We start from the raw sequence: 11379 nt of genomic DNA, 5'->3' as shown, positions 1-11379 counted from the left end.
GTTTGTTGTATATGGAATAAAGTGGTTGGTGTAAACGGTTTCCAGGCCAGCAGGGGGCGCGCAGCTAGAAAAAACTGTTGCGCGTTCAAGGGAAGGAAAAAAAATTGACGGACTGCGGAGTCTGCGCAATTGTCGTCACTCCGAAGTTTCGGGAGAACCGCAGAGGAAGGAGGAGGAGAACAGCGCCATTTTTATTTTACTGGTAATTATTTCCAGCTCATTCTGCTTTTCAATAAGCGCTGCAAGTTGTCGTTATTTAACCGAAACATGCGAGTTCCGTTTAAGCGACATGAAAATGCGAAACAAAGCAAAAACCCTGCGATGTTTCGTCGTCCATGTCTGCCACCGAGGACGGCGATTAAATCTCCGCGTAACGCAGGAAAACAGACCTCAGTTTTACCAAAACATTCCCGATAAACCCGAAGACCTACATCAACATTCCCGCGGTTTGTTCTCCGCCCTAAAACGCTTCAAACTGGCGCAGATCAGCGGGTTATCTGCAGGTAGCGGCCCGACTGAACCATCAAGGAGTAGAGGCTCAACAAAGACACAGGAGCGGTGCTGTGATTGGCTCACGCCGGGCACGTGACCGCACGCAACGTTCATTTTTTGACATCAGATAAATTAGCACGTTAACAAGTACGCAAACTATTAACACCACCTTCAGCTGCTCGTTCACACGCGTTTTATCTGAAAGAGCTTTGAAAACACCTTTTTATTTGTTGGAAATTAAAAGAATAACAAAAAGCTCAAGTTCTGGAGTTATTCAGTAATTTTACATGGCAAAATGCGACAAGATCTGACCCAAACCAGAATATTCATCACCAAAACGGGCATATTTGTACATTTTCTATAGATTTTGCCATAAAACTTTCAGCAAAATGTTCTTTTATAAATGAATATGAATCAATTAACTTGATTCATATTCTTTGACTTGATTCAGCTCTAAGGTCAAGTTAATTGCTGCAGAAAGTTATAAAAGTTTATTAGCAGAACCCTATTTAAACAGCCAACTGTAAAACGCAGTCTGGGTGATCAAACAAACAATAATCATTTAGAAAAAAAACAGATTAAAAGTATGAGAGAATACAAAATGGAATTTAATTTAGCTGGTATGGAGGACATGTTCAGAGAGGTGGCCTAATTTTAATCATTTCAGTCATATTTAATTTTTTTCTGCATGCAGATGATTGTATGACAAGAAAAATGAACCTTTCTAATAAAATAATCCTTTATGTAACTAACTCCTTTATATATCTAAGAGACTGTGAAATATGCAGCTAAAGAAAAATTATACAGTAATGAAACAAAGATGCAGATTTTGAGAAATTAGCATTTTTAATATGCATGAGTATAACAAAACCTGCAAACTGTGGTGTGTGTATATGTGCAAAGCTAGACTATTTACAATAATAAGAAAAACGCCAAAAAATAGCAGGGATGTGAACAATCATCGAGTTTGTTGGGAGCAGTGATGGTTATAAAGACTAACAGCTGCTGGGAGGAAGGATCTGTGATCACGCTCCTAGGATGCATCTGTCACTGAAGGAGCTCTCCAGTTTGTAGCAGCTTCATACGTGGGGTGGAAGTCATCCAACAGTGATGTAATTTTTGCTGTCTTCCAACACCTGTCCTGGGCTGACGAGGATTCCTAGAGCAGACTTCAGCAGGTAGAGTCTGCTCTGACCCTTCCTGTTAAGAGCACCAGTGTTGTGACTCCGGTCCAGTTTGTTGTTTAGCTGAACATCCAGGTTCTTATAAGAGTCCGTTATCTCAACATCAGTTCCCTGGATGTTCACCGGTGTCTGTTTGGTGGTCTGCGATGGGTCTCTTAAAAGTTTTAAAGGTTTAAGTCTGTTAACTGATCTTGGTTGACTTTCTTCTCTTCTTTCTTTCCCATCCATCTCCTCCAATAAAGCCCATTCATCTGTGGCTCTGACTCAGTGTAGGTCAAAGTAAAACCTGGACTCAGTGCCGAGCTGAGTTCAGATGGGCTCTCCAGAAAGGAGGACGATGAATGGGCCAGGTGCTGGGGGGGAAGTCGTCGGGGGTGAAGACGATGAAGAGTTTTTGCAGGGAGGAGTAAAGGAAGGGTTAAAATCCAAACCCAGGTTCTCCTACACCGAGGTCAAGTTGCTGCTGGAGGAGGTGAAGAAGAACCGATACATCGTTCTCAGTGAGTTGAGTAATTAAGGTTGATATTATTTGTGTTTGAAGTTATTTGATCTCCAGTGAAAATGATCTAAATATCTGTTTATAATTGATAGGATCCTCATCTCCATTTGTTTCTGTTGTTCCTTCCTTTTTTCTCAGTCTCAGTCCCCTTCCTGAATATTTTTAGGAGATTTAATTTCTTTCCAGCTGTGACCACTGAATCATTCATAGTTAAAAAGGTTTCTGGACCAAAGATATCAATCGATGTTCTGTCAATACATAGCAGATAATTTAGTAAAGAACCAATTTACAACAAAGACCCAACTCCCATCAGGCCAGTGGTTTAGATCCATGTGCTTTGAGGCTGCTAAATAAAGGCCACCGTACAGCACGTCACTGTATCTTAAATTAGTAAAAACATGAAACCTTTTCAGTGAATTTGGAAAAGTTTCCAAGGTTTTTCACATTTAGTAATTTTCCTGCCACAAACCTCAGTTTATTAGGATTTTATGTGACAGATATAAATATGAAGTGGAAGGAAAACTAAACATGGTTTTTAACATTTCTTAAAAACAAAGGTTTAATTAAATAGTTTTATTTCTATTCCACCAAAGCAGAAAATTTAAAGTCATCCAAGTTTTTATATCTTCAAGACATGCTTGTAGTCTATCTAACTGGTTGGACTCATCTGGATTTATGGATAAGTAAAGCTGAGTATCATCAGCATAACAGTGAAAATTTATCCCATGCTGCCTGATAATTTGACCTATTGGAAGCATATATATAGTAAAGAGAACTGGCCCAAGTACTGAACCCTGTGGTACTCCACAATTAACCCTGGAGTTTAAAGATGATTTATCATTTACATGAACAAACTGGAATCTGTCAGACAGATAAGATTTAAACCAGCCTAGCGCTGTTCCCCTGATCCCTACAGCATATTCCAGCCTTTCTAAGAGAATATTATGATCAACTGATGAAGTAATCATGTTCAGGAGTATGCCAATGCTTTTTTTATAGAATCAATTTTATTTAAATGAATATCATAAAATCATTACTGCTGAGAGCTAAGGGAATGGATGGCTCAACAGAGCTATGACTCTGTGTAAGTTTAGCAACTGTACTAAAGAGAAACCTCAGATTATTCTTGTTCTCTTCTATTAATGATGAGAAATAAGCTGTTCTAGCTTGGTGGGGGAAATAAAAAATGGAACAGATTCTTTAAAGGTTGTTACAGCATCGCCTGATAATGATACATTTTCTTTCAGGTGTGGAGTACTCGGTTGAATTAAACTCAAAGGTTATTAAGAAATGGTCAGACAGGACAGGGTTATGAGAAAATATTGTTATGTCTTTACACTCAGTACCATATGTCAGCACAAGGTCCAGAGAATGAAGACAAAGGTGTGTAGGTTTGTTAATGTTTTGAGCAAAGCCAATTGAGTCTAAGATAGCATTAAAGGCTATATTTAGGCTATCACTTTCATAAATGTTAAAATCCCCACTATAATAACTTTATCTGTATTTAACACTAAATCAGATAAAAGGTCTGAAAACTGATCTAAAAATTGAGAGTATGGACCTGGTGGACGGTACAAAACAACAAACAGAAGAGGTTTTAGTGCTTTGCAATTTGGATGAGATAAACTAAGGATTAAATATTCAAGAGTTGTAGCTATTAATTGGTCTGGGACTAATCGATAAATCGGACTGAAAGATGGTTGCTACTCCTCCTCCTCGCCCAGTATTTCAAGGAATGTGAAAATTTAAATAATTAGTAGGAGTTGACTCATTTATAGTAACATAATCCTCTTGCTGCAGCCAGGTTTCTGTGAGGCAAAATAAATCAATCAGATTATCACAAATCAGGTCACTTACTAGCAAAGTCTTTGAAGAGAGAAATCTTATGTTCAGTAAGCCACATTTAATTGTTTTATTTTTATTTTTAGTCTGAGTTGTGTTTATTTTTATTAGATTTTCATGGTTTTCTCCTTTTAGATTATTATTTAGTCTAGTCTGTTTGTCTTAATAGGGTAATGGGTGTGTAACTTTAGAGAAGCTGCAGAAAGGAGTGTTAAATTACGCTCGGCATCTGAATATGAGTCAGAACCTTTCAGAACCTTCAGTCCCAGCTGCAAGTCCACAATTATTCATACAACTAGCATATTTCGATTTAAAATTATTTCCATTCAACTACCAATTTGTTTTTGATAAGAAATATAACACGCATCTTTCAACAGATAATTATTTCCTTATTATTGTTATTTTAACATCCTCTTCATTACTCTAATCTTCCTTATCAGGTCCGAGTCCAGACTCTGGTTGGGCCACTCCAAAAGGACTTCCAGTCAGAAGAAATATGTTGGTCACATTAAAGTATTACTCCTGTCCTGTGGACAGCTTTACTCACCTGAGCTGTTGCAGCTCCTCCAGAGTTACCATGGCTTCTTCTCTGATTAATGCTCTTCTTGCCCAGCCTGTCAGTTTAGGTGGGCGGCCATTTTCCTCCCACTTCACAGTTATGCACTTGGTCAGTCACTCTAAATTCTAATAAAATATACTGAAGTTTGTGGTTGAAAGATGACAAAATCCAAGGTTGAAAAGTATGAAATGTGTTGTTACTGTTTATTCCAGGTCTGGATAAATGTAGAAATATGGAAAATGACTGTATTTCTAGACTTTATTAGCTCTTCTATAGTCACATGTTCTATCCTTTCTGTCAGCTTTCCTACCTTGTGTTCTTCCTTTCTTTGTTTCGTTTTCCCACGCTGGAACTATCTGCCATGAATTTGTTGTGAAATTTAGTATTTATATTTTGATATAAATGAAACTGGAACAATGAGGTAAAATGTGTTTTAAGCCCTAAAAATATGAAAAATTAAAGCTAAACTGTAAGGTACTGTACAGATGTTTATTGCTACTACAGAGGTCATTTTCCCCATAATGACCTCTATAGAGCTGCTGTGACACAGAAACATGACAGTCCTGAATAAAGATATTGGGTCTTGTTCTGATCAGCTGATTCAGGCGTGGTGGAGACTTGAAACAGCATCACTATTTGTTTATATGAATTTGTCACATCATGAGTGTGTTTCCTTCCAGAGAAGTTCAACCATGGCGTGTCGGTGGATATCAAGAAACAGAAGTGGGCAGAAATCACTGATCAGATCAACAGTTTGGGGGAGAATCATCGAGAGGTTTACTGCGCTTCATAACTATGAATGAATCTGACCGATCTGAAATTCATTCATCAAAAGGATTTATCAATGATATTTGTTTTACAGATCCGTCAGATCATGAAGAAGTGGGCCGACCTCAAATGTGACGGACAGCGCCGGCTCTTGGCCATGCGGGGCCCCAACGGTTCCAACCTGAGGAAGAAGAGACTGGGCCCCGTGGAGAGGATGGTCCACAAGATCCTGATGATGAGTCCTAAAAGAGGTTAGAAATAAGCCTATATGAAAACTATCAGGGCTACAGTGCTGTGAAAAAGTATTTACCCCCTTACAGATTTATTCTGCTTTTGCTTTTTTGTCCCACTTCACTTTTTCAGATCATCAAATAAATGTTATTATTAGATAAAGATAACCTGATTATAGATAAGTTGAGCTCAGTTTCACAAGCCAGACCCAGGTCCGATTATTAAGCAGCACACCATTAAAAACGCTAGAAAACAAAATCCGTGACATCCATCAGCCTGGAGAAGGTTACAAAGCCAGTAACATGAAGCAGTGGAGAACCTGGTCAACCACGATTACTCCAAGAGCTCATCAACAATTCAACCAGAAGGTCACAGAACAATCCAGAACATCATCTAAAGCTCTGCAGGCCTCACTGCCTCAGTTAAGGTCAGAGGTCATGGTTCAACAATAAGAAAGAGAACCTGAGAAAAAATGCCCTCTATGGGAGAGTTCCAATGCCAGAACCACAGCTGACCCAAAAGAACACAAAGACCTGGCTAACATTTACCAAAAAACATCTTAGTGATCCCCGAGACTCTGTGGACTGATGAGACAGAAGTGGACCTTATGTGACATCTGACCTAAACCTGACGCATCATTTCAGAAACAGACCATCATACCTACAGTCAGGCATGGAGGTGGTAGTGTGATGGTTTGGGGCTGCTTTGCTTCTTCTGAACCTGGACGACTTTCCATAATTGGTGGAACCAGTCATTTTGTTCTCTACCAGAACATCCTGCAGGAGAATGTCCAGCCACCAGGACCAGACCTTAAGTCCAATCACATGTTGGTTCTGAGGCAGGACAATGATCCAAAGCACAGTAGCAAGGCCACCTCTGAATGACTTAAAAAACAAAATAAGGGTTTGGAGTGGCCTAGTCAAAGTCTGGACTTAAATCCATTTTGTATACTGTATCATGACCTTAAACAGGTTGTTCATACTGGAAAACCCTCCAAGGTGGATGAAGTAAACCAGTTCAGTGAGACCAGAGTGGGCAGATGTTCCTCAGTGATGATGTTCATTAAATCATTAAAGGTTTTCTCAAACTCTTGGTTCCAGATGTTGCTGCTAAGCTAACTACTGATTATGTTTAGGGAGCAATAACTTTTTCCCAGAAGGCTTAGAAAAGGTTGGTTTAGATAACTTTTCTCTTAATGAATGAAATCCTCACCTGAAAACTGTTTTTTCTATTTACATTAAAAAAAGGCAAAACAGAATAAATCTGGGGGGGTAATTACTTTTTAGCAACACTGTAAAGCTGAGAATGCAGGAGGCAGTTTTTGTTTGAAAAAAAGTAATATGTTTAGGAAATCTGGTGCTGCTGCTGAACTGAGCTGTCTTCTGCAGCTTCTAAAAACCTCACAACACCAGAAGTTGTGGTTTGTTTGTTCTGGGCTACTGTAGAAACATGGCTGTGCATGTTGAACTGGTTTCCATTAAAACGTTACCATCCTCACATCTAACCAAGGCTCAAACGAGTCATTTAACAGCTTTCATATCCGGGTTCTTAGATGAGGAGAGCGATCAGGACTTGAGTCTCGAAGAGGATTTTGCAAAGTCTTTCCTGAAAGGTCCGTTGCTGAATGTGCCCCCCTATTCCTACCTGAACCTGAACGAGAACTCTGAGGCTAACAGAGAAGCTTTCTCCTTTGACATGTCGCCTCTGTCCTCGCCAGAAAAAGAACTCGGTAAGTCGTGTCCAGTGAGGCGACTGGTTCCTTCACACTAACCTTTTCATGTGTTTCTGGTTCCATTTTAAAACCGGGCTTCCAGATTCCTCTTTACCATATTTATTTCCCTAAAATCATTTCCTTACTGCTTACATTATCATTTTACAAAAAACTGATTTTTCTCCATGTTTATTTCTTCATTTATGGATGTATTTTTCTCTTTAACATCTTTATTTAACACTGAGGTGAAAAATCTATTGAAAATGAAAAAGAAAAGTAGAAAACAGATCCTTAAATGGTGTAAAATGTAACCATATATCAATTTTGAAAATAATACAATAATTTAATATATAAAGACTTGGGTGGTTTGTAAAAAATAGGTATTTAAAGTCCCTTTTTCACTGAAATGCTTTCATTTAAAACCTGCTGAGGAACGTGTTTATTGTTCACGGTGAACTGATGGGGAAAGTTAGAGGAAAAAACAGAATAGAAGAAAGAATATGAAGGACTATTTTCCTGATGCTGAGATTTAAATACAGGCAGAACTCCAGGTGTCGTCAGGTAGGGGAGGACAGAGCAGCAGTACCACGGTCCAGGACGGGTTCTGCTGTGTGACTGAGAATGTGACACAGAACCCCACACTACTGATCACTTTTATCCCTTTACGTCATTCAAGCTGATCTGCCGAGATCCTGGGTTCTGTTTGATTTGGGACCAAAGACAGGGAGACCCCCACACATCAGTGGGCTGATTTCACGTCCCGATCATCAGGTCGGTTCGGTGTTGGACTTCACCCCCCCCCATTCTGTCTACGATCTGACAGCGGATCAAGTTCTACTTCAACCAGATAGTTAAAGTCAGTGTGAGCTAAACCAGCGGGTTGGTTTTATTATTCAACAGATGTACACAGTAATAAAAGATTAAAACAAAATCTAGAATGAAGGACTAGTTTTTAAATGAACATAGTGATTCTGCAGAATATTATGACCGTTTTGCTTTTTAAAGCGCAACAGCCTGGAAAGCTAATATTAGCTGGTGAATTACCTGAGCTATGATCTGGTTAGCTAGCCTGCAGTCTGCTACTTAGTGTATTTAAAGATCTAGCCTATTCACATGCCAACTGTTCTTATAAAAAGCACTACCTTAGTAACAGTGATGGACAGCAGTGCTTTCGTTTCCATAGGAACGACTTCTCAAACAGCCACGTTTGGTCGGGTAAACGACAGAAACATGTTGGAGCTACAGAGAGTTGAGGGACGAGCGGCTGTCTGCAGGAAACACAGGTCTCACAGAAATGTGTTTGTTACAGAAATGCAGCATTGTGCTTTGATCGTTGTAGTGTCTTTGCTGCAGCAGCCGGTACAGTCTCTGTTGTCTTTGTTGGACTAGAAAGGTTTGATCAAATCCACACATGAATTCGAAAACATTCGGAGTCTCGCGTCATGTTGGTCCAGACGTGTTTACCACACGGCAAGACGCAGAATGGGGCAGAATCCGTTTGATAACAGTGAGTTGGGACCTTTACAATTCTAGTGATGGTTTGTAGAAGACGTTGCATGAAAATTAGATTAGAGAGACAGCCAGTCTGAGCCAGGTGTGTTCAGTTCCTTCAGGATACAGGTCTGTCTGTGTGTTACATGGTGAAGTTTCCTCTGTAGCTTCACCAGCTGGACCTCTCAGTGCTGGCTGCAAGCAAGGAAAAACATTCAGAGTTAACTGGAAGTATGGATGAGGGTCTTTTTGCTTAAAAAAGGTCTTCAGGACGGAGGTGTTTTGGTGACGGGATGTTTTTGATGTTTCACAGATGAGCTGGTCCACTCCTCCTCTGAGTTTGACCAGGCTGATGATGAAGGTAAGAAGATGAAGGATATTTATTCTTTTCATCTTGTTCTTAATCTTTTTTTAACATGGAGAAAAGTCTACTTGGTTCTGTTCGGTCTGGACCTGAGAAATTGACGACCATTTAATAACTTGTTGATGGATCTGAATGAAAGCAAAGCTTCAGTGTTTTCTCCTTCTCTCCTCTCCACCAGCTCCTTCCTTCAAGGGCCTTCTGCCCGGAGACACCAGAGAAAGGATCAAACCTGTGCACACATACTCCAGGACCCATCAGAACCAGAACCACACACAGAACTCCACCAACTCTCCTCCTACATCCTCCATCTCCAGTTTCCCTTCAGATGCTGCCTCCTCCTCTTTCTCCTCTGCAGCACCTCCCCCTTCAGCGTCTCCTCCAGGCTCTAGTCTGACTCCTTCTTTGCTCCTCGCTCCTTCCTCCTCAACATCAGTAACAACCAATGGAGCTCCTCCTCCAAAGGCAATCTCCTCTTCTGCCATCGCTCCTTCACCTTCTGCTACTTTGTCCTTCAACATTCCTCCACCTCCTCCGTCCTCTTCAAACCTCCCACATAGTCATGCTTCCACCTCCAACCCGTCTGTCCTCCTCCCTCCTGGATCGTCCCTGCGCAGGTCCCAGGAACAGGTGGCCCAGCTGGCCTCCCAGAGCCTCCAGCAGCAGCGGGCAGGTCGGATGCTCCTGACGTCGGTGTCTCAGTCCCTGGAGATGCTGACTCAGTCCATGCAGCTGCTGGTGGAGAGCCAGCAGGAGTTTGTGCAGGAGTCTCTGCAGTTGCAGAGGGAGACGGTGGACGTCCTGAGGGACTTCTCAAACACAACGCTTCGTATGCTGAGGGACAAAAGCAACACTGGACAGCTGCTGTCACGCCATCCTGCTCCTCCAGCTCCTCCTGCTCCTCCTGCGTACCACCATCAACATCCAGCATCACGTTTCTGAGAAACCAAGAAACAAACTTGTTAGTTTTTTAAAGAGACAAGCAGTGGTGGTTAATCCTGAGAGACAGAAAATATTTGTCTCCATCAGCTTCCTGAAAGTGAACAGATTTTCCAAAAACTCGCTGCTGATGCTGATGTGCCTCTTCCTGTTTATTTCCCTGCTGGATCTGCAGCTGTTTTCCAGTCCATAAACGGAAATCTGACGCATACAAACAGAACCAGATAACAGATGCATTATCATTTCAGATAAAAACAACCCTTTCTCCTGGTTTTAGTTCTGATCCAGCAGAGATGGGTTCAGATATTTTCTGACTTGTTTTTCTGGGTAAAGTTTCATTCTCTTTCTGTCAGTTTTTTTGTCAATCAACTGTTTTAACTTGTGAAGTCAAGCAGTTGCCATTTTATCCAAGGATAAAGTTCAGGAAGCATCAACTCAAAGTAAAAACATGTGCAACCTTAAATCTAATAAACACTAATATATCGCACAGTGAAAACGTTTTAAATCCAGATAATCATTTTCTGAGCTTCTGGATTTCTGTCCAGAAAAATGAACCAATGGACAGCACAGGTGAGCTTTATTTATTGACCATATAAGGGCAGACATCCTGCTGTGACCAACTGCTGAATTTCTTTTAATGAACTGATGACATTTTCTGTTTGCTCTCCAGCCTGGATTTTGATCATCATTTCGGGAGATGATTTCCTGATATTTTATCTTTTTCCACCAAGTGTTGACGGCTGGATTAACTGCTGCCAGTCGGGGTTAAAAACTGAGCAATCACAATAATCTGAGCTTTTGTGGTTCTGGCATTTTGTTCTAAAAAAATAAACACCAAGATATTTATTTTGTCTAATCTCCAACCAAATCATGGACCAAAAGTGGACTTTTTTTTTGCTCAGTGCGGTTTGCTTTCACTTCGTACTTTTCGCAAGTCAGCTGTAAACAGCGCGTGTGACGATCGTTGCTCCTATTGGACAGAACCGACAAGTCGTCCTCCCACAAATGGAGGACGACTTGTTTAATGCGTCATTAGATCACTTTGACGAAGCTTTTTCACTTTAACGCAGCATTGTTCAGGAAACCACACAAACCTTTTCTAGCAGTTCCGTTAGGTGTGCATCTGCCCAGATATCAAGGAGGCAGATGTGAATACAACTTTAAAATATAGATTTTAAACAAAACCTTACATCAGAATCTTGAACTTGAAATTTCCAATAAAGGAACTAACTTAAGGGTGTATTCACACCTCCCACTGTGCTGCGTTTAATACTGCAATAGAAGAGAGCAATATGATGTTAA

The 11379-nt window shown here is 40.6% G+C and overlaps 1 protein-coding gene across 1 annotated transcript; it reads left to right on the top strand.

The window, feature by feature from the left end:
• The first annotated feature begins 49 nt into the window (after window positions 1–49).
• On the top strand, window positions 50–10923 carry zgc:113149 (uncharacterized protein LOC541363 homolog). Its single transcript, XM_047392071.1, has 7 exons — window positions 50–202; window positions 1919–2176; window positions 5257–5351; window positions 5439–5595; window positions 7128–7304; window positions 9091–9138; window positions 9320–10923. The coding sequence occupies exons 2-7, from the start codon at window positions 1990–1992 to the stop codon at window positions 10078–10080; spliced, it is 1425 nt and encodes a 474-aa protein (XP_047248027.1). The 5' UTR covers window positions 50–202; window positions 1919–1989; the 3' UTR covers window positions 10081–10923.
• The last annotated feature ends 456 nt before the right edge of the window (window positions 10924–11379 follow it).

Source organism: Girardinichthys multiradiatus, chromosome 18 (genome assembly GCF_021462225.1).
Source record: "Girardinichthys multiradiatus isolate DD_20200921_A chromosome 18, DD_fGirMul_XY1, whole genome shotgun sequence".
Lineage (NCBI taxonomy): Eukaryota > Metazoa > Chordata > Actinopteri > Cyprinodontiformes > Goodeidae > Girardinichthys > Girardinichthys multiradiatus.
Note: the sequence above shows the minus strand (reverse complement) of the source record. Positions and strands in the feature narration are given on the sequence as shown.

Bases quoted from the DNA above. Each gene is read 5' to 3' on its own strand.
- zgc:113149 (XM_047392071.1), top strand. From the start codon at position 1,990: ATGGGCTCTCCAGAAAGGAGGACGATGAATGGGCCAGGTGCTGGGGGG. The intron at 2,177-5,256 runs GTGAGTTGAGTA...GTTTCCTTCCAG, and splicing joins GAACCGATACATCGTTCTCA to AGAAGTTCAACCATGGCGTG. The intron at 5,352-5,438 runs GTTTACTGCGCT...TTTGTTTTACAG, and splicing joins TGGGGGAGAATCATCGAGAG to ATCCGTCAGATCATGAAGAA.